This window comes from Amblyraja radiata, chromosome 1 (genome assembly GCF_010909765.2).
Source record: "Amblyraja radiata isolate CabotCenter1 chromosome 1, sAmbRad1.1.pri, whole genome shotgun sequence".
NCBI lineage: Eukaryota > Metazoa > Chordata > Chondrichthyes > Rajiformes > Rajidae > Amblyraja > Amblyraja radiata.
The window spans coordinates 74,933,584-74,957,672 of NC_045956.1; the positions used below are offsets into that span (position 1 = coordinate 74,933,584).

At 42.7% G+C, this 24,089-nt stretch overlaps 1 protein-coding gene across 1 annotated transcript in view; it reads right to left on the minus strand.

Moving 5' to 3' along the window:
- Nucleotides 1-5,128: 5,128 nt before the first annotated feature.
- The window catches only part of LOC116979537 (transmembrane protein 144-like), a 76,836-nt gene continuing 57,875 nt past the window's right edge, over nt 5,129-24,089 (minus strand). Inside the window, exons 7-9 of the mRNA XM_033031127.1 lie at nt 17,141-17,259; nt 12,979-13,098; nt 5,129-5,259 (exon numbers count right to left, since the gene is read on the minus strand). Coding sequence (XP_032887018.1) covers nt 5,129-5,259; nt 12,979-13,098; nt 17,141-17,259 — 370 coding nt within the window. The remainder of the gene's footprint in view (nt 5,260-12,978; nt 13,099-17,140; nt 17,260-24,089) is intronic.

Here is a 24,089-nt window from a genome sequence, read left to right on the forward strand (position 1 = left end):
CAGTGGAGGTTAGGTAAGCGAAAGAACATCGATTGAAGGCGTGAATCCAGCGGAGAATAAAGTTGAGGTCTATACTGGTCTAGGTGAGCAAGGCCCAGAGCTGCAGGAGAGTCAGAGTGAGGGCCTGCTAGTGCATCATGGCATGGCATGCATGGCGGGCACGAAAGGAGAATTGATGCAAAAAGCGATGGATTGAGTGAAGGCATCCGGAATTCTGGTTGGGCCCAAATTGGAATGTCTGGAAACAGATCTGGAAGCCACATGGCACATGATGGCATCAAAGACAAGTGCGGAGGTAACACACGTGGCTGTGGTAGTGAGTCCAGGTGAGAACATGGTCATAGAGCAGGAAAGCAGCAGGAATGACAAAGGGGAGCTAGTTTCCCCTGAAACAGCTAGATGTGTGTGTTATCTGGATGGTTTGGAGCAGAGTGAAGAGTTCAGTATGGGAATGGGAAGAAGAGTTAAAATGATTACCAACCGGGAGATCCAGCAGTCCATAAATGAACCTAGCACAAGAATTCAACAAAATGGTCACCTTGTACGTGCTTGATCTTGCCGATGTAAAGGAGGAACAATGAATGCAGTAGATGAGGATAGTGAGATGCACATGGACCTCTGTCTCACTGGGAAGGATTTCGTAAGTCCCTGGATAGATGTGAGGGAGGAGGTAAAATGAAAGGTTTTACGTCTCCTGTGGTTGCAGGGGAAAGGACCTGGGGAGGGGGTGGTTTGGGTGGGATAGGATGAGTAAAATCCCTCAAGTGGTAACTGAGGAATGGTCTCTGCAGAAAATGGCTACAGTTTTGACTGGTGATGGGATCACCTTGGAGGTGAAGGAAATGTTGAAAATGATGGATGCGAAGGCTAGTGAGGTGAAAAGTGAGGACGGGGGGGACTGTCCCTGTTCCCCTGGTCCTCACTTTGGGGGGAGGGGGAAGGGGGAAGGAGGAAGGGGGGGGGGGGGGCGAGAGCAGAAACACAGGGCAATTCTTGATTAGTACAGGTGTCAGAGGTTATGGGGAGAAGGCAGTAGAATGGGGTTAGGAGGGAGAGATAGATCAGCCAGGATTCAATGATGGAGTAGACTTGATGGACCAAATGGCCTAATTCTACTACTATTCCTTATGACACAGAGTGACTGGAAATACACATGATGAAAAGAAAGAAAAAGAAGCAGCAGAAAAGCTTGTATTTAAAGATCACCATTCATAATTACATAATGTCCCTTGGAGTTTTACAGCCAATTATGTATTTCTGAAGTGTGGGAAGCTGTAACCGGCCACTATAGTACCTGCCTCAACCACCACCACTAGCAGCGCATTCCAAGCACTCACCACCCTCTGCCTAAAAACCTTGCTCCACGCTTCTCTTTTAAACTTTGCCCCTTTCACCTTGAATAGTGGGAGGTGCATTTAAACATGGTCATCACAAGTCTAACATGGCGATATGACAAACATAACATGAATGGTGTAATCAGACTGTCAATTACTTCATACTAATACTGATATCTGTCTGTCATCACCTTTCATCTGTATGTTTGACACTTTGAAATAAATAAATATGTAATTAGGAGTACCGCAAGTTAACGCAAGGGATTGAGTGGTGAATTTATGGGAGAAGTTTCCAGAATGGTCATCCTCGATTTCTGTCCGAGAATGCTACTTTTCAAATTTTATAGGTGGTTTGAAAACCTGAATAAACGTTCTAAAAACTTGAAAATGTATTCTGATTAAAAACTACAGTCATATAAATTCATTAGGAATTGCAGTTTGTGACAGTGTACATGCACTGATCAGATGTAATATTTCATATGTTACTACCATGTTTTAATTTAAAATACAGCTCATTGGGTTTAGTTGCTTTGGAATGGTCTGAGATTGTGAATTGGTTCAAAATAATTGGAAGTCTTTCCATCCTTCATGAAACAAAGATTGTTACTAAATCGCAGGAGGTTCAAGTTGTCCTGTAAGGAACGACATTGCTGATCCAGTTTTGCCCAGATGTGACTCCGGTCCACTCCAACATTGCCCCCTGTAGGTATCCAGTGGGATAATCGCACGTATCAAACAAAGCATCGCAATAGGGACACAAAGAACCGCAGATGCTGGAATCTTGAGCAAAACACAAAGTGCTGGAGGATCTCAGCCGGTCAGGCAACAGCTACAGAGAAAGGGATAGGTGATGTTTCAGGTCGGGATCCTCCTTCAAGCCTTCCGAAGGAGGGGGAGCCGGCCCGAAACATGGCCTATCCATTCCCTCGGCAGATGCTGCCTGACACGCTGAAGTTTTGGAAAATGATCACAACGCCACATTCCTACAGCGATTGTCAACAGAAGCCAAACCAGAGAATTAATACTGTGCTTTTTTAGAATACAATGGTGTGACATAACCAATGTTAGCAAAAGGTGAAATGTGTGCAGAACGGGAGTTGAAACTGGTAAAGAGAGATCTGAAGGTGAGACTAAGACAGGACAAGGACGACTACAGGAGGAAGCTGGAGCTGAAACTTCAGCAGAACAACAGAGGGATGTGCGGAGCGGTATGAAGAGCATTACAGGCGACAAGAAGACCAGTGACCTGGGGAGGGAAAGCAATCAGGACTGGGCCAATGAGCTAAACCTGTTTTTTAACAGATTTGATGAAGGGGCCTCTGCTCCCCCCCCCCCCTGCTCCCCATCAGACTCCCCCTCAATCCCCCTGGTCCACTTCCTCTGTCCTTTCTTTGTCGCACCTGACCATCAAGGCTGAGCAGGTGAGGAAATTGCTGAGCCGACTCCACCCTGTGTCAGCCCTAGGGTACTCAAGGCGTGTGTGTGCCAGCCAGTTGTGTGGTGTACTCCAGCATATGTATCTTCAATCTGAGCCTGAGCCTGGAGAGGGTTCCTGTAATGTACAGGTGCCTAGTTCCTGTACCAGAGGACATGCCCCAGCTCCTCCAATGACTACAGACCGGTGGCACTGACTTCACACGTCATGAAGTCCCTGGAGAGGCTGGTGCTCACTCACCTGCGACCCCTGGTTAAACCCTACCTGGACCCCCTGCAGTTTGCTTACAAAACAAAGATTGGAATTAAGGACGCCATCACCCACCTGCTCCATCGTTCCTATGCTCACCTGGATAAGTCGGGAAACATTGTGAGAACCCGTTTTTTTACTTCTCCGTGCTTTTTACACCATCCGGCCTTCACTTCCAGAGAGCAAACTAACGAAGATGTAGGTGGACATTGCATTGGTGTCCTGGATCACCAACCACCTGACTGGACGACCACAGTATGTCAGGCTACAGAACTGTGTCTCAGACATGGTAATGAGCAACACAGGGGCCCCACAGGGGACGGTCCTCTCTCCCTTCCTGTTCACCATCTACACCTCGGACTTCAGATATAACTCGGACTCCTGCAACCTGCAGAAGTTTTCAGATGACTCTGCAATTGTGCAAGATGCAGGACAGAACGCAACAGGAGATCCTTTTACTCTGTGGCTATCAAACTGTATAACTCCTCCCCTTTCTGTAGTGGGGTAGATTGGCTCCCCTCACCGCAATCTTTGCCCATCCCCAATCCTGTGCTTTCCACTCATCATTTTAATTTCATGTTTCATGTATTTTGTGTTTTAAGACTGTTGGCAGACCAATTTCCCTCCTGGGATAAAAAAAAAAAGCTTTAGTGTATCGTATTTGTAAAAGAGCCAAAAGCAGCGTGTTCTATTTGTGGTTTTAATGTTGAGAACACTCTGGAGTTAATAGCTCCCTATAGCTTTTCATGACGTTAATAACTCAGCTGACTAATTTATTTTTCTTCACATTACACCTGTTCATAGAAAAGAATTTGAATAGTAAATTAAGATTTTTTTTTTAATCTGCAGATGCCTGAAAACTTCTGGTAAAAGCAGGAGGTCAGGCAGAATCAGTGGAAATAGAAACAGTTAATGTTGCACGCCCGGGAACTTCCTCACAGATGCTAAAGAGAGACAATTGGTTCATTTTGGACGGCAGAAGGGGAGAGATTTATACAACAAAGGGAATATCCCAGGTAGGGTGAGACCAGGTACTTTAATGTGGCAGTTAAGGAATAGTTAAAACCAGCTTATGGCTTTTATCTGTTCAAAAGGGAACTGCAGATGCTGGAATATCGAAGGTACACAAAATTGCTGGGGAAACTCAGCGGGTGCAGCAGCATCTATGGAGCGAAGGAAATAGGCGACGTTTCAGCCCGAAACGTCGCCTATTTCCTTCGCTCCATAGATGCTGCTGCACCCGCTGAGTTTCCCCAGCAATTTTGTGTACCTATGGCTTTTATCTGCTGGGACATATGGTGACCACCCATAAGCAGTGGTGAGCAGTGCCACAACTGCCCTGTGGGGGGCAGCAGCATGCGACAAGCATGGCAGGAATGGAGAGCAATGAGGCCTCGTTGGTCCAGAGATGAAGGTACAACAGCTGGCTATCATGTGGGCTACCACCCACCAGTTCCTAGGAAATACAAACTGTGTGACACAGAACATCTGTCCTCCATTACACTAGAGGACAGTGAGTCCGTGGTTGGTTGTGGCTTGCCATCTCCAACACCATCTGCTTTGCGTTGCTCTCTCTCTTACTTAATGCTATTTCATCAGCATTGGAGTGTATTGCATTTGATGCGAGTCTCCCTTATTCTTTTCCGTCTTTGCACAAAGTGCCGAATTTCCTATAAACTCTTCAAGTGTCTGAACAGAGGATTAACCGTTCTTAAAACATTCTAATCCTTTTCATAGCTACCACATTAGGCTATCTGATCTTGGCCTATCGGAGATATTCCTTTCCTTCTCCAATCCGTTCCTCCACCTTCTGTGCTGCTTCAAACTAACCGGCCTTCTCACTCCCCCTGTTCTGCTGTCGAGTCCTGGACCTGAAACGTTAACTATTTATTTTTCCACAGATGCTACCTGACCTGCCGACATGTTTCCACTATTTTCTGTATGTTCACAAGTTCACAGGGTTTTTGGAGTAGACTGTGCCCACTCGGCCCATCGAATCCACTCCACCATCCAATCATGGCAGATCTCTGCCTTCTAATCCCATTTTCTTGCCTTCTCCCATAACCCTTGACACCCATTCTAATCATTAATTGTGCTATAGGTATATGTACTAGAGGTATGAGCAGAACGTTATGATACTCACAGCAGTAATGAGAGGAAATGTGATAACTGCTCCCAGGTAGTAGTTTGCCAGAAACCAAGCACCGTTTGCTATTCCCCACAGCAGTCCCGAGAAGAAAGCTAAGAATGAAAGAAATTGAGAATTAGTAAATGTCTACCAATCGACAATTAACCTTTATAAAGGAATTGCTATAAAAATGAGTAGTGAACTGCAGCAGTCTCTGAACCTTCACTCTCACTGAGGCAGTTTTCAAAGAAATTGGAAGTTAGTCATCAAAATGTAAGGAAAACCAAAAATTAAAAACACTGACTCTGCTTGCTTTGGACAGGTCATGTTGCTAATTAACCCAGAGGTGATGAACCCTCGGAGAGTGTAGATTTGGAGCGGAAAGATAAAACATCAGAATTTTCTCCCAGTTTCCTGAGAAACTTTCAGGAACTTGGACAGTACAGTGGTGCTGCGGTAGAGTTGCAGCCTTACAGTACCAGAGACCCAGGTTCGATCCTGACTACGGGTGCTGCCTCTATGGAGTTTGTACCTTCCACTTGTGATTGTGTGAGTTTTCCCCGGTCCAAAGACGTACAGGTTGTAGGTTAATTGGCTTAGGTAAAATTGAAAATTGTCCCCAGTATGTTGGATAGTGCTAGTGTAGGGGAAGATTGATGGTCGGCATGGACTTGGTGGGCCCAAGGGTTTGTATCTCTAAACTAAATTAAACTAAATGACTAAAATGTAAACTTTGTTTTCCATTGCTCTGAAGAAAAATGGTCCCAAATACCAATGGATCAGTTAGTCATTTTAAATCACTTATAAAATACGGGCATGAATCCAAGATTGTTAAGTGATTCAAGGCCTTTATGATTTGTAACAGTTTGAACTGACTTAATGAAATAGGTGCAGAACGTTTTCAAGTCCATAATCATTCAACGATGAAATCCCATGACTCTCTTCATTTATACATATAATTTTCAGTTTTTCCATTGCCTTTCCAATCAGAGACCTGGGTTCAATCCTGACCTGGAGACTGTCTGTGTGGAGTTTGCATCTTCTCCCTCCACATGTCAAAGATGTGCGGCTTGCAGGTTTATTGGCCTCTAAAAATTCCCCCTAGTGTGTAGGAAGTAGATAGGAAAGCGGGATAACATAGAACTAGTGTGAACGTGAGATCTATAGTCGGCAAAGACTCGGTGGGTCAAAGGCCCTGTTTCCATGCTGTGTCAATGAATGAATCAATATACTTGGGGATGTATTATCAATATTGTCCTGCCTGGACATATGGTGCAAGAAGGAGCTACAGATTCTGGTTTGTGCCAAAGATGGACACAGAATGCTGGAGTAACTCAACGAGTGAGGCAGCATCTCTGGAGAAAAATAATAGGTGACGTTTCAGGCCAGAACCCTTCTTCAGATTTCTGAAGAAAGGTTCCGACCCGAAACGTTACCTATTCTTTTTCTCCAAAGATGCTGCCTCACTCGTTGAGTTCCTCCAGCATTGTGTTTACCTGCCAGGACATAACTTGTGCTAACGTTGCAAATTGTCCCTATGGTATGGACAGAGTACTGCGATTTGCTTGTGTTCACCAGTTATCACGTCACATGGTTTTAATGGCCTTGTTAATTAACGTGGGTTTGTGATCTATGTAACATTCTTTGATTTACCCACTTCCTTTTTGCAATACTGCATTTTTCATTTTGTACCTAAACAAGTGTGATTCCATTGGGAGCCCTCTAACTTCTGCTTTAGAAGTCAATAGATTTAATTCCCAACTATTACTGTGACAGTGTCCTATTGTATTATCACAGATGTCATTAAAAAGGCATCTCATGTCTTCTGCAAAAGAACCATCAAACATTAAAGAAATCCTGTCTACCCCCTCTCGATAAACAAAGCCATAGCAATCTTTTGGGATGTTATCCCTGGTGCTCTGTGTTCTAAATCCATATTCTGCACATGTGTATTTAATTCAGCAAATATCTAGAGATTCATTCGACATTATCCCTCACACAAATAGTCGGCTCAGCAATTGTTTCGCTGAACACCTCCACTCAGTTCACCTAAACCTACCTGATCTCCCAGTTGTTAAACACTTTAACTCCCCTTCCCATTCCCACACTGACCTTTCTGTCCTGGGCTTCCTCCATTGTCAGAGTGAGGCCCAATGCAAATTGGAGGAACAGCACCTCATATTTCACATGGGCAGCTTACACCCCAGCAGCATGAACATTGACTTCTCTAACTTCAAGTAAACCTTGCTTTTCCTCTCTCTCCATCCCTCCCCCTTCCCAGTGCTCCGTTCAGTCTGACTATCTCCGAGTACATTTTATCTCTGTTTGCTTTGTTGTTACCTTCTCCCAGCTAACAAGTTCAAGTTAAAGTTCAAGTTTGTGTTTATTGTCACTTAACCAACTAAGTTACAGTGAAATTTGAGTTATCATACAGCCATACTAATTGTAAAGCAACGATACCATTTAACACAATTTAACATAAACATCCACCACAGTGGAATCCACATTCCTCACTGTAATGGAAGGCAGTAAAGTTCAGTCATCTTTCTCCTTTGTTCACCCGTGGTGGTAAGGGCCTTTGATTCCTCAGCAGTCGCTGCTGCCGACGGTCCGATGTCCGTAACCCTCTCGTTGGGATGATGGAAACTCCGGCGTCAGGACGGATTGGAACACTCGGCATGGAGCTCCCGAGTCGGCCTCTTCTTACCGGAGACTACGGCTTCACGGTGTTAAAGTCCACAGGCCCCGTGGTCGGAGCGCTTTCACTGGCGATACTCGGCAAAGGATCACCCACTCCACGATGGTAAGTCCACGCCGCGCCGTGGCTTGAAGCTCTAGGCCAGTCCCCTATAAAAGGCCGCACCGCTCCACGTTCTTTGGCCGCAAGGGGGGGAACGGAGATGCAACATGGAAAAAAATCACACCTCCGTCGAGGTAAGTGGCTAAAAAAGGTTTCCCCCGATTCCCTCCCCCCACCCCCCACATAAAACATACCAAGAAACACTGAAACATACCCTTAAGACACACTCAAAATAACAAAAACATAGAAGGGACAGGACAGGCTGTTGGCGAGGCGGCCATTGCGGGTGCCACCGTAATCTATGATCTATTCTACATTTTCCTTGATCTCCATCTCCCTTGTCCTGGTTTCACACCTCACTTTTCCTTATCTATGTATCTCCCTCTCCCTTGACATCAGTCTGAGGAAGGGTCTCGACCAAAAACGTCATCCAGTCCTTCTATCCAGAGATTCTGCCAGTCCCGCTGAATTACTCCAGCTTCTCCAGGATGGAGAGAGACATTGTTAATTCAGAAACAAGGGTCCTGAACTTAAAGAAAGGTAATTTTGAGGGTATGAGACGTGAATTGGCCAACATAGACTGGCAATTGAATCTTAAAGGGTTGATGGTGGATATGCAATGGAAGGCATTTAAAGACTGCATGGCTGAACTGCAACAATTGTCCATCCCAGTTTGGCAAAATAATAAATCAGGGAAGGTAGTGCATCCGTGGGTAACAAGGGAAATCAGGGATAGTATCAAAACAAAAGATGAAGCATACAAATTAGCCAGATAAAGCAGCCTACTAGAGGACTGGGAGAAATTCAGAGTCCAGCAGAGGAGGACAAAGGGCTTAATTAGGAAAGGGAAAATAGATTATGAAAGAAAACTGGCAGGGAACATAAAAACTGACTGCAAAAGTTTTTATAGATATGTGAGGAGAAAAAGATTAGTTAAAACAAATGTAGGTCCCTTGCAGTCAGAAACGGGTGAATTGATCATGGGGAACAAGGACATGGCAGACCAATTGAATAACTACTTTGGTTCTGTCTTCACTAAGGAAGACATAAATAATCTGCCGGAAATAGCAGGGGACCGGGGGTCAAATGAGATGGAGGAACTGAGAGAAATCCAGGTTAGCCGCGAAGTGGTGTTGGGTAAATTGAATGGATTAAAGACCGATAAATCCCCAGGGCCAGATAGCTGCATCCCAGAGTACTTAAGGAAGTAGCCCCAGAAAATGGATGCATTAGTGATAATTTTTCAAAACTCTTTAGATTCTGGAGTAGTTCCTAAGGATTGGAGGGTAGCTAATGTAACCCCACTTTTTAAAAAGGGAGGGAGAGAGAAAACGGGGAATTACAGACCAGTTAGTCTAACATCGGTAGTGGGGAAACTGCTAGAATCAGTTATTAAAGATGGGATAGCAGCACATTTGGAAAGTGGTGAAATCATTGGACAAAGTCAGCATGGATTTATGAAAGGTAAATCATGTCTGACGAATCTTATAGAATTTTTCGAGGATGTAACTAGTAGAGTGGATAAGGGAGAACCAGTGGATGTGTTATATCTGGACTTTCAGAAGGCTTTCGACAAGGTCCGACATAAGAGATTAGTATACAAACTTGAAGCACACGGTATTAGGGGTTCAGTATTGATGTGGATAGAGAACTGGCTGGAAGACAGGAAGCAAAGAGTAGGAGTAAACGGGTCCATTTCACAATGGCAGGCAGTGACTAGTGGGGTACCGCAAGGCTCAGTGCTGGGACCCCAGCTATTTACAATATATATTAATGATTTGGATGAGGGAATTGAATGCAACATCTTCAAGTTTGTGGATGACACGAAGCTGGGGGGGGGCAGTGTTAGCTGTGAGGAGGGTGCTAGGAGGCTGCAAGGTGACTTGGATAGGCTGGGTGAGTGGGAAAATGCATGGCAGATGCAGTATAATGTGGATAAATGTGAGGTTATCCACTTTGGTGGCAAAAACAGGAAAGTAGACTGTTATCTGAATGGTGGCCGATTAGGAAAAGGGGAGATGCAACGAGACCTGGGTGTCATGGTACAGCAGTCATTAAAAGTAGGCATGCAGGTGCAGCAGGCAGTGAAGAAAGCGAATGGTATGTTAGCATTCATAGTTTGAGTATAGGAGCAGGGAGGTTCTACTGCAGTTGTACAGGGTCTTGGTGAGACCACACCTGGAGTATTGCGTAGAGTTTTGGTCTTCCAATCTGAGGAAATACATTCTTGCCATAGAGGGAGTACAGAGAAGGTTCACCAGACTGATTCCTGGGATGTCAGGACTTTCATATGAAGAAAGACTGGATAGACTCTGCTTGTACTCGCTAGAATTTAGAAGATTGAGGGGGGATCTTATAGAAACGTACAAAATTCTTAAGGGTTTGGACAGGCTAGATGCAGGAAGATTGTTCCCGATGTTGGGGAAGTCCAGAACAAGGAGTTACAGTTTAAGGATAAGGGGGAAATCTTTTAGGACCGAGATGAGGAAAACATTCTTTACACAGAGAGTGGTGAATCTCTGGAATTCTCTGCCACAGAAGGTAGTTGAGGCCAGTTCATTGGCTATATTTAAGAGGGAGTTAGATGTGGCCCTTGTGGCTAAAGGGATCAGGGGGTATGGAGAGAATGCAGGTACAGGATACTGAGTTGGATGATCAGCCATGATCATATTGAATGGCGGTGCAGGCTCGAAGGGCCGAATGGCCTACTCCTGCACCTATTTTCTATGTTTCTATGTTTCTTGTGTCTATCTTTGTAGTTAATGCCCTACTATGTTCTGTTGTGCTGAAGCAAAGCAAGAATTTCATTGTCCTGTCAGGGACACATGACAATAAACTCTCTTGACTCTTCAGCATCACGATCCACTGTGTCATGTATTGAAAAATGTTTTGCGTCGGCTTTATTTACACTCGCAAGAACAAAAATGCTGGAGATTCCTGAGAGAGATTCAAATTATTTATTTCAGAAGTATATCTATGCAGGCCAACAAATTGTTCCACATGAATGCAACCCAATTACGCTCTGACAAGCATCTTTGTCATCCGAGCAGGATATCAGATCTTTGCTATGCCTTCATTTATTCTGTAGAAAGACTGAGTCAGAGAGAAAAACCTAGAAACAAATCCGTAATCTACTTTATTTTTACTAGATATTGAGCATTCTGCCAAGCAAACATTCTCAAATAAACATCATTGTGCCACACTGTTGACATCATTTGTCTCAATTACTTCCTTTCAGTCCAGACTGGTTCTAGGATTGAGAAGAGAATGTTGTTCTTCACTCATTCTGCTCCTCGGCAGGGCAAGAATACGGTTCCCATAGTCTTGACCTCCCACCGCCAGCTTCCACAAGCAATAGATCATCCTCCGTGATTTCCTCCACCTTCAAAAAGATCCTACCACAAGGCACATCTTCCCCTCTCCTCCCATTTCAGCATTCCGAAGAGTTTGTTCCCTCTGTGACTTCCTGATCCATTCCCCCTTCTCCACGAACCACTCTCCTTCCTGAAGCACTTTACCATGTACACAAAATGCAACTCAATCCCAAAACACTTTCCTTAAAATGATATATATATGTCATCCAAAGGCAGATAAATGATCATGTGAGTGTGACCTGTATTCCTATGGAGAGTGGATTTACTAATTTTTCATATGGTTCTTAACCATCACTTGGTTGATATCAAGAGAACATTAACTAGGTGAAACTGTGCTCAGACCAGACCGAGTGCCCTCTCGCCACAGCTCACCTGCACAACTAATGCCCACATCACTTACATGAATAATAACTAATTTACCTGCCCAAGCTCATACACTTTGATTCCTCTGGTCCAAAATTATACCAATCTCAGCTTTAAATATGTCTTAAATATCACTTTATTTAGTGATATTATCCTTTAAGGCCTGTGATGCAGGTAATGTTCCAGGTGTGCTCTCCCCAATGTCTTGTACAGAGGTTGCTGGACTTCCTTACTCTGGTGCTCCATCACCCCTGCAACAGTACTTGATGTACTGCCATGCTAATTTACCATGATTCAGTATGGGAACATCTAGATCTCTCTGAAAGCCAAAATTTAATCATTTCAACCAAGTAAACATAATAATAATAATAACTTTATTCATAGAGCACTTTAAAAACAACCACTGTTGCAACAAAGTGCTGTACATGACTAATCATGACTGACCTGAGGCACCGGGCAGGAGCGTAGGGATGAAGCAGCTCAGAGAGGTAAGGCGGAGCGAGACCATTTAAAGATTTAAAAACGAATAAAAGAATCTTAAAGTGAACTCGAAAGTACACCGGCAGCCAGTGGAGGGAGGCCAGAATTGGCGTTATGTGCTCCCTCTTTCGAGTTCCAGTTAAGAGGCGAGCAGCAGCATTCTGAACCAACTGGAGACGAGCCATGGAAGATCGAGTAACTCCAAAATAGAGTGCGTTACAGTAATCCAGCCTAGACGTGATGAAGGCATGGATTACTGTTTCAAAATGCTGCCGCTCAAGAATAGTCTTCCAGCCAGAGTAGATAACATTACATTTCTACATATCATACTTCTAGGGCATTTTTATGCCCTCTTACTTGCCGATCACATTACAGGCACTGTGTCTATCATACACCTTGATTATCTTTTCAGAATCAGTAAATTGCTTTTGCTTTTTTCATCTAAGTCATTAATATAGATTGCAAATAGCTGAAGCTCCACCTCAGATATTGTGGTAGGTCATTAGTTACAGTTCACCAACGAATATTCCTTATTCATCTCCAACCTGCATCGAGCATCGCTTGGAGCCGGTGCCTTCCGATCCAACTTCTCCATAGTAAGTAAGGTCAGAGACATTAAACCAACATCCCTGATGCAGAAACCCAAACAATAGTTTGGTGTCTACAGTTTGGTGGCTGAGCGCTAACGTTGGCTGAACCAAGATCTAGTGTGATTGAATCTTTGGAATCACTGATGGAAATCACTTTGTCGAATGTATTGCTTATATAGGGTCATTGCATTTGGGAGAGTGTGAAAACGAATCACTTCACCTTACCGGGTAATACTGCTGTTGAATAAACACATGGTTTGTTTTTCTTCACTCCACAATATATGAGAAAATAAACTGTACTGGTCAGAATAATCCCACTGCAGTACGCAAAAACATAATCCATGTCTAAAACAGAAGAGAAGGCAGTATTAGGAGTGTGTCTAGAAAATTACATGCAATTACACTGTTACATTGGCAAAATATGCAACGCTTTGTAACTGACTCTCCACACCACAGATCAATCTGTTCTCCCCTGCTTTGAGATCTCTCAAAATTAGGCCATGTAAGAATTTTAGACAATTTAACAATTAGTGCTCTTTGAATTAATTCCAAGAAAACAATCAGCCGAGATAGTGATTTATAAAAGCCACAATAGGTGAAAGTTGAGGATAATGTTAGAAATTCCACCAGCCAGTCGTGTGAGGATGCAACATCAATGGATGTCCACACCGCACAAAGCATGAACCAGGTTAAATAGTACCTATGCTCAGCAAACCCAGGACCCTAGGAAAGGCTCATTGGTTTGGGTTCCCCTTAGGTTTCCCGCCTGGCTGTAAAAAGATGCATATTTTGGGGGTGTAGTGGTAGATGTTATTTTGCTAATCTTAGAATGAGTCACATTACTGATTTGTAAAAGAGACACTAAGCCTTATTGGGCAGTTAGGTTTGTATAATAAAAATACTTTTTTTTTTAAACCCTAAAGGGCAATAGAGATTTGATCTCATTTAAATATATCCCTTACACCTGTATCTGAGAGATTTGTGCTGGAGCATACATTTATAGATTTTTGACACAATACAAAAAGTTTCATTTCTAGGGCTATCCAATCATATACAATTCAGCAAGGCAGCAATAGTAAAGCACTGAGTGTAGGGGACCTAAAGTGTTGTTCACTACAGAAATCTGACTAACTCTGAGAGACCATCTTATCCAGAGAAAAAGCAGAGCAAGTTTATCTAAAGATTGCAGTTAAAAAAAATCATTGGTGTATGTGCTTAATTGTATAGTGGAGGAGTAATATATCAGGAAATCTATGTTTCTATGAAATGGCTTCATAAAAGACTGGAGCTTATGTATGTGGACATAAAACTGATCTAAATTGTAGCTTCTTATAATTAAGAAGATATAGTTTTGATCTCCCATGATAATACTGACAAATGTCAGCTTTAAAGAAAATATTGTGTCCAACTTTGGCATGTTGCCCTTTTATTTCCATGTTTTCTACACGCGTCGTGTTGTGGATCTTGCAATTTCAGCCTTCGCCCTACGTTTTTATCATTCCTGTATATTTTCCCTATCAGATGGGTTCAGAGAGTTTGTACCTATGAGGCATTAAAAACACGTCTCCTTTTTTATCTATTTTTATTTGCTTCTCTGTCGGAAAGACATGTCTTGGGAAACAACCTAAATATCTAAGCTCATTCACATTCCAGTCCCATTACTGTTGGGATTGTTATCCATTCTGTAGATTTAAACAGCTCTACGAGTGATGTTTTCATTTCATGCTTCCCAACATATGTTGCAATTGATATAACATGCAGAATACAATCTGCTACTTTGGTATCTAATCTGGATAGATATATTTAACAATTGGGGAGATAACATATCGGAATCTGAATATTTCAAATCGATTGATTAAAAAGAACTAGGATTGAGTAATAGAACTTTTAAGCCTGACATTGTAATTATCAAATCTATGGGAGGGCACTTAATATATTCCTGTGATATTTCTCTGTTAAGCATTTTAACAAAGCAATTAAACAATTATTGATCATAAAGCAAAGCAATTTGAAATAATACCAAAGTAAATTAGTACAAGTTTTGGAAATCTGATCCCCGATCTGATTCCCAAAATAAAAACTAAAATAGTAAATATAGCATGGAAAATAAGATTCACATTTCAATGACCAATTACATAAAGCTGAGAGGTGAATTATATTTTCCTTTACACCACAGATGTATTTGGTTAAAATTAGAGGCAGTTTCTTTTAAATGTGCAGTTATATTTTATTGGTGTTGTTTACAGCTGCATCTTCACTGATAACTTGGTGCCTGAATGAATTAGGTTTGCTTAGTGAAGTGAACAGAGAAAGTTGATGGTGGAGTCCTACCTACTCTGATGGGAACATTGATACTTGGGAACAATGTTGATGATCCAACAAATGGAGAGAATGCCTGCTACAAGACCTACACCAAACCCTGCTACAATGCCTGCTACAAGACCTACACCAAACCCAAACCAATTAGGAGCAGACGAGGGCATTCGATCCAATTTGTGATCCCAGCTACAAAGACAGATGTATACAGCAATTTGTTCTTCCCCCGCACAATTAAAGCATGGAATAATCTCCACCCAACTATAGTTACCCAACCAGATGCAACTAAATTTAAAGTAGCTCTTTCTTCCCAATAACCCTTTCTGGCTTAAGCCCTCCCTTCACCACCTCCAGTTTAAATTCCATTTGGAATATTTTGGAGGACCAAGAAACCAAGAACCAAGAAGAACCTGCTGGGTTTTATCGTACAGTTCTCTTCCACTCATTTCCTCCATCTTCATGGAGAGGGTATTCTGCCTTAATCCAACCATAATCCAACACACAGGAGTAGGGAGCTTCAATGATTCAATTATACTTTATTGTCACATGTATCTAGGTGCAGTGAAATGCTTTGATTTGCATACAACGTGGTAAAATCATATCGCAGACTTCGCCTAGGCAGTACACAAGTGTTACCAATAAGGTTACAAAGTTCACCAAAAAGTCCTATCTACTGTATGGGCAGCTTTAGCCGTAACCAAATCTTGCTCTCATTTTGAATTTGCTCCTCGACAACTAACCCCATTCATCTCAGACCACTGCTAACTTCACTGGGGAATATCTTCTATTAACGCTCTTAACCATTTCCGTCAAATGATGGGAATGTGCAAAGACCAGAACAAAGCTGATCATTCCAATAGTCTTTCCAATGTTTTTGTTTTATGCCATCAGATGATAATAATTGATGATATTAATGATATCTATTATGATAATAATTGTTCCAGTTTTAACATTCAGTAGATTGAATCGTTATGGCTAGAAAGTTCTGATCTCCTATTACATGTACCTTTGCTGATGATAATCAATAAATGGAAATTATTAAATAGACTTTTTCTCCTTTTAAATTTGGATAAAGATTGTTACCTTCACTGAACACAAATGGGCAACAAGAGTATTACACTCTCACAGCAAATCCTTCTCATCCTAAAGGAAAGGAATCAAGAGATATGGGGGAAAAAGCAGGAATGGGATACTGATTTTAGATCATCAGCCATGATCATATTAAATGGTGGTGCTGGCTCGAAGGGCCGAATGGCCTACTCCTACACCTGTTTTTCTATTTCTATGTTTCAATGTTTCACTCACAAACGATAAAGAAGGGAATTACACCAGGACCACAGTAGATCTCTCTATCTCTCCATTTCCCTTCTAAACAAGTGCTGCACCCTCAACTTAGACAGACGGAGATCTATCCCTGTATCACATTCCTTTTTGAAACCCAGTGAAAGGGGACAGGTATCAATTCAAACCTAGTTCTTCTTTATCAATAGATTCAAAGTATCTAAAACTTTTTCTCCACAGTTTGCGATTTCCGTGATTTAGGTAAATTGAAAGTGTGCATTTTATCATTGCTCTGAATAATATATTGATGATCTTGGTATTTACTTCACCTGTAAATACATATGCACTGTAACCACAGTACAGTTTGTGGAGTGGTCCATGTTCCACATAGTTAGAAGACCATAGTATTGATAGACATTCTACGTGGTGTTCAGCTTGGATTTGCTCATCTATGTGAATGGAATATATGGATAAAGGATTCAAAACAGGTCAAAGGTCCAAGGTCCAAGGAATAATATAACAGAAATAGAAAACCGGCAGAGAATATGGCATTTGTAAAGGTAAGTGTGCCAATAAATTCCAAGTCTATCTCTACACGTTTTTATTGGCAGGACATTCATGACTAGCTTTAGTATTTTCAATAGTTCAAGTCTGCAAACATTTGAAGAAGTTTCAGTGTTTGGTATTAATCTCCATGTAAGCCAGATAAGATTGTGTCTCTTGTGATAAAAAGGAATAAACAGAGTTACTGGGGATTTTTAAGGATGCTTGAAGAAACTAAATTTCTTACCAAACTGACTAGCTCCGAAAAACTTGGTTTCATTTTTTTCTGCGTGGTTTTTAATGTAGAGGACTGGCACAAAACTGGAGCCGTACAATAAGCCTGCATACATTGCAAGACTGCAGCCTCTGTGGAATAGATTATAAACAACAAATTAGACAGGGATCTGAAAGCAAATCAAACTATTGAGTTTACATTGAATCTGTTAACCCACTGAGCTGCAGAGGGATACAGGCTGGGAGAAACATAGAGGCAGACAAACTGAGCTATGAGAAGAGCTACACATTCCACAGGACCCAGGCACGTCACCCACTTATTCATGGCCAGGCTGCTTACAATTTAATTTTGTTCAGTTTAGTTTAGTTTAGTTTAGTTTAGTTTAGTTTAGTTTAGTTTAGTTTAGTTTAGTTTAGTTTATTGTCACATGTACCGAGGTACAGTGAAAAGCTTTTTTGTTGTGGTTTACAAAAGAAGACAAAAACTCTGAAGTAATTCAGCAGGTCAGGCAGCATCCCTGGAGATCATGGATGTGAGAAGGGTCCTCACCTGAAATATCACGTATACACCTTCTCCAGAGATGCTGCCTGAACTAAGTTAAGTTAAGTTAATCCAGCATTTTGAGCCAGTTTACAGAGGTGGCTGTTCCTTTCAAAGATACATCTCCTCCCCAGTACCCTGGAATCTATCGATTCACCACACAGCCTGGAGGGGACACTAGTTCCTTGACACAGGAGCCCACTGTCTGTTTGATGGGCTTTTTTCCCACATATACCAAACTCATATTGAAAAGGCAGGAAGAACTGGGGCATTCCATGTAAGCGCCTGTGTCAAGGAACTAGTGTCCCCTCCAGGCTGTGTGGTGAATAAGAGATTAGTATGCAAACTTAAAGCATACGGTATTGGGGGTTCAGTATTGATGTGGATAGAGAACTGGCTGGCAGACAGGAAGCAAAGAGTAGGGGTAAACGGGTCTTTTTCAGAATGGCAGGCAATGACTAGTGGGGTACCGCAAGGCTCAGTGATGGGACCCCAGCTATTTACAATATATATTAATGATCTGGACGAGGGAATTGAACGCAACATCTCCAAGTTTGCAGATGACACGAGGCTGGGGGGCAGTGTTAGCTGTGAGGAGGATGCTAGGAGGCTGCAAGGTGACTTGGATAGGTTGGGTTAGAGAGCAAATGTATGGCAGCTGCAGTATAATGTGGATAAATGTGAGGTTATCCACTCTGGTGGTAAAAACAGGAAAGTAGACTATTATCTGAATGGTGGCCGATTAGGAAAAGAGGAGATGCAACGAGACCTGGATGTCATGGTACACCAGTCATTAAAAGTAGGCATGCAGGTGCAGCAGGCAGTGAAGAAGGCGAATGGTATGTTAGCATTCATAGCAAAAGGATTTGAGTATAGGAGCAGGGAGGTTCTACTGCAGTTGTACAGGGTCTTGGTGAGACCACACCTGGAGTATTGCGTACAGTTTTGGTCTCCTAATCTGAGAAAAGACATTCTTGCCATAGAGGGAGTACAGAGAAGATTCACCAGACTGATTCCTGGGATGTCAGGACTTTCATATGAAGAAAGACTGGATAGACTCGGTTTGTACTCGCTAGAATTTAGAAGATTGAGGGGGGATCTTATAGAAACTTACAAAATTCTTAAGGGGTTGGACAGGCTCGATGCAGGAAGATTGTTCCCGATGTTGGGGAAGTCCAGGACAAGGGGTCACAGTTTAAGGATAAGGGGGAAATCTTTTAGGACCGAGATGAGGAAAACATTTTTCAGACAGAGAGTGGTGAATCTCTGGAATTCTCTGCCACAGAAGGTAGTTGAGGCCAGTTCATTGGCTATATTTAAGAGGGAGTTAGATGTGGCCCTTGTGGCTAAAGGGATCAGGGGGTATGGAGAGAAGGCAGGTACAGGATACTGAGTTGGATGATCAGCCATGATCATATTGAATGGCGGTGCAGGCTCGAAGGGCCGAATGGCCTACTCCTGCACCTATTTTCTATGTTTCTATTCACAGACACCCTACGATGAACAGCAGAGCTTGTGTTGAGGTCCCTGTCAATGGTCAGCGTCAATGGCTAAAAGTTTTTCGGAAGATCAACATGTTTTGGGGCAGAGGGTGGCTCCAGCAGCAACACTGTGCAGCAATCACAAGGGCACAAAGGCATTGGCCTGGGCATTGTTACCGACAGAAACACTGAGGAGGGGACAGCACAAGTCTTGGGCTTCCATATACTTTGCTCATCGTCAGTTTGGTAAGCAGCATTGGGGGTGGAGGTGGGGAGGAGGAAGGGGGCAATGAGTGCCATCTCTGGGGATATTTATGGTCCAACGTCAGTTGGTTCACTGATCACGCAGCAGCTGCAGCCAGCACCTAGAACATAGCAGGAGCAGCATCCCGTGGGACATCATCTCAAGGGGAGACTCAGCTCTACAACTAGCCTTTCAAAGGTTTGCATTAGAACCCATTAGCAACATGGGTTAGCGAAATAGTGTACAAAATCATGACAGGAATAGATCAGGTAGAGGCACAGAGCCTCTTGCCCAGAATAGGGGAATATGAGAGCCAGAGGGCAAAGGTTTAAGGTGGGAAAGATTTAATAAGGACCTGAGGGGTAACTTTCTCACACAACGAGTGGTGGGTGCATGGAACGGGCATCCGGAAGAGGTAGTTGTGGCAGGTACTATTGTGATGTTTAAATAACATTTATACAGGTACATGGATAGGGCAGGTTTAGTGGGATATGGACCAAATGCAGGCAGATGGGGCTAGTGCAGATGGGACATGTTGGCGAATGTGGGGCACGTTGTGCTGAAGGGCCTATTTCCACATTGAAAGACTCCATAACTCTATGACTCTATGGCAAAGGTCGGTGTGGCAGGCAGCAATAAAAGGCAAGCGAGCAATATCAAGGAAAGCACCTGAAAGTGTATTGGCTACCGAACACTCTCATGTTTGGTAGCCAGTCACCAAAGCAATCAAAAGAAGGTTGCCTGCAGTGTTACTGCACGGAGCATGCTCAAAAGCAGACAAAAATGTTGCAAAATTAGGTGACACTAAGATTCAGGCCGCAGTTGACTACTACGGCTACCTAATGTTCCCAGCAGCTTAGTCTATACAGCTTCAGCTGTCTCTTCAGCAGAGGGCTCAACTCTCCCTCTGTGGTTCTGCTCTTTAACCTTCGGCTGAGGGAAATACTATCCCCATGTTATGAACTGGCCAGCACTTTCATTGAAAGAGGCCTCAGCTATTTCCTTCTCCAGACATCCCGAAGTCAGAAGGATAACAGCTATAAACCCAACTTTCCATGGCGTGGCAATTTATGCAGCACGTTTTATAAAATGCATTAGAAACTCTGCCACAACTTGTATCATAAGGAAGATAAATACTTTGGAGATACGAGGAACTGCAGATGCTGGTTTACAAATAAGTACACAAAGTGATGGAGTAACTCAGTGGGTCAGGCAGCATCCTGGAGAACGTGAATAGATGATGTATTGGGTCGGGTCCCTTCTTTAGACCTTTCTTCAGTCACTCAGTCCATTCTTCCCTGGAACTCGATCAATCCAGCCTTGGCTGATGGGATAAAGTGTGTAGGAAAGAACTGCAGATGTTGGTTTAAACCAAAGATAGACACAGAAAAGGAATAGGTGATGTTTCAGGTCTGAAGAAGGTTCTTAACCCGAAAAGTCACCTATTCCATTTCTCAGAGATGCTGTCTGACCCGCTGCGTTACTCCAGCTTTTTGTGTCTATTATAGGATAAAGTCTCAGCGATCTGTTGCTTACTGGGGAACAGAATGATCTTGAATATATATATCAGGGTCCAGTGGGTATTGAGCCATTCACATTCTGCTATATAGTGATAGTTACGTTCCTGAGAAACCTCGTGTTGAATAAAATCTCGTTCTGAAAACAACTGTGTTGATGGGCAAATGAAGAGGTTAGAGATTTTCAGCAAGATTTTCCAAAAATAAAGGCCTTTTAACGGCTATAAGTTTAGTTTTGTTACTACAAGCTAAAAACAATAAAAGCCGCATGTTTCATTTTTTTAATAAAGTTTCATTGCATATGTGTTAATAGAAGTCATTACTTGCCAATTTCAAAGCGCACATGCGGTAAACTAATAGACTTTGCTCTTAAGAGACAATGGTGTCTGATTTGTGCAAGTAGTTTACATAGAAACAGGGTTTTACTCCCTCAATTGTTATTTTCCCAAGGCAGCTTTCTTTTTTTGCTTGACGAGTTCCGAAGTACATTTTCTGATGGAAACTGCGTTATATGCCTATGTAACAGTGATACTGTCCCTAATTCATCAATTGTGTATTATTCAATTAGCATTATGGGAGTACATCTTATAGCAGAACATCCGGTATCATTGAGATCAGTCTTATTTTTATTATGACATCCCAGGAATCAGTCTGGTGAATCTTCTCTGTACTCCCTCTATGTGCAAGAATGTCTTTCCTTAGATTAGGAGACCAAAACTGTACGCAATACTCCAGGTGTGGTCTCACCAAGACCCTGTACAACTGCAGTAGAACCTCCCTGTTCCTATACTCAAATCCTTTTGCTATGAATGCTAACATACCATTTGCCTTCTTCACTGCCTGCTGCACCTGCATGCCTACTTTTAATGACTGGTGTACCATGACACCCAGGTCTCGTTGCATCTCTCCTTTTCCTAATCGGCCACCATTCAGATAATAGTCTACTTTCCTGTTTTTGCCACCAAAGTGGATAACCTCACATTTATCCACATTATACTGCAGCTGCCATACATTTGCCCACTAACCCAACCTATCCAAGTCACCTTGCAGCCTCCTAGCATCCTCCTCACAGCTAATACTGTCCCCCAGCCTCGTGTCATCTGCAAACTTGGAGATGTTGCATTCAATTCCCTCGTCCAGATCATTAATATATATTGTAAATAGCTGGGGTCCCATCACTGAGCCTTGCGGTACCCCACTAGTCATTGGGTGAGTAGATACCCACCAAGGTTGTGTCTTTATATGTAAAACACTGTAAACCCAGTTCATCCATTCCAACATTTACTTTCCCTTTAATTTTGTCGCTCTTCTAAGGCACACACAAATCAATGTGTTTCTATCTGTTCTTCCAAGTACTTTCTTCCCATCCACCTTACATTTATACTTAAACCTCCCCCTCATCCACAAGACAAGAGACATCTATTGTCCTACTTTCGAAGAGCAATAATAAGTTCAGGTAACCAAAAGACTAGAGTTTTCTTACGAAAAGGGCCTCTAATCTGTTCACCCTCTATCCTGCAATGTTGTTAATGTCTGACTATTGGTATCCTAGTTGATTTCTGAACTAAACCATTAAATCTGTGTCAACCTATCCCAAGTTTATGCTGCACGACAACATCCATTAGACATTGCACTGGGACTGTCCAACGCTAGTTAATTTGTCAGTCAGCATTATGGGAGTACATCTTATAGCAGAACATCCGGTATCATTGAGATCAGTCTTATTTTTCCGTGCTTTTAATGGAGGTTCAAAACTTCAGCACAGAAGATGGAGATCTGAATCATTGCATCATTGGCAGGATTAATGTAACATTTTATGACTCATTTTATTTTTAATTGGCTTGTATATGCTATAATTAATTTGGCTTCAATATAGAAACATAGAAATATAGAAATTAGGTGCAGGAGTAGGCCATTCGGCCCTTCGAGCCTGCACCGCCATTCAATATGATCATGGCTGATCATCCAACTCAGTATCCCGTACCTGCCTTCTCTCCATACCCTCTGATCCCCTTAGCCACAAGGGCCACATCTAACGCCCTCTTAAATATAGCCAATGAACTGGCCTCGACTACCCTCTGTGGCAGGGAGTTCCAGAGATTCACCACTCTCTGTGTGAAAAAAGTTCTTCTCATCTCGGTTTTAAAGGATTTCCCCCTTATCCTTAAGCTGTGACCCCTTGTCCTGGACTTCCCCAACATCGGGAGCAATCTTCCTGCATCTAGCCTGTCCAACCCCTTAAGAATTTTGTAAGTTTCTATAAGATCCCCTCTCAATCTCCTAAATTCTAGAGAGTATAAACCAAGTCTATCCAGTCTTTCTTCATAAGACAGTCCTGACATCCCAGGAATCAGTCTGGTGAACCTTCTCTGCACTCCCTCTATGGCAATAATGTCCTTCCTCAGATTTGGAGACCAAAACTGTACGCAATACTCCAGGTGTGGTCTCACCAAGACCCTGTACAACTGCAGTAGAACCTCCCTGCTCCTATACTCAAATCCTTTTGCTATGAAAGCTAACATACCATTCGCTTTCTTCACTGCCTGCTGCACCTGCATGCCCACTTTCAATGACTGGTGTACCATGACACCCAGGTCTCGCTGCATCTCCCCTTTTCCTAGTCGGCCACCATTTAGATAATAGTCTGCTTTCCTGTTTTTGCCACCAAAATGGATAACCTCACATTTATCCACATTATACTGCATCTGCCAAACATTTGCCCACTCACCCAGCCTATCCAAGTCACCTTGCAGTCTCCTAGCATCCTCCTCACAGCTAACACTGCCCCCCAGCTTAGTGTCATCCACAAACTTGGAGATATTGCCTTCAATTCCCTCATCCAGATCATTAATATATATTGTAAATAGCTGGGGTCCCAGCACTGAGCCTTGCGGTACCCCACTAGTCACTGCCTGCCATTGTGAAAAGGACCCGTTTACTCCTACTCTTTGCTTCCTGTTTGCCAGCCAGTTCTCTATCCACATATGATGGTGTGGATTCATTTATTCTTGGTACTTATCTTGCAGCATGAGAAAAAATGTGTTTTTGCTTAAAGGATAAGGTCTGAGAATCTGACCCTACCCTTTAAGCAAAAACACATTTTCTCAACTCATTGAATTTATATAATTTCATTCCAATTGAAATTTGGAGATTTGCATTTATGTAAGCAAAGAGTCTTT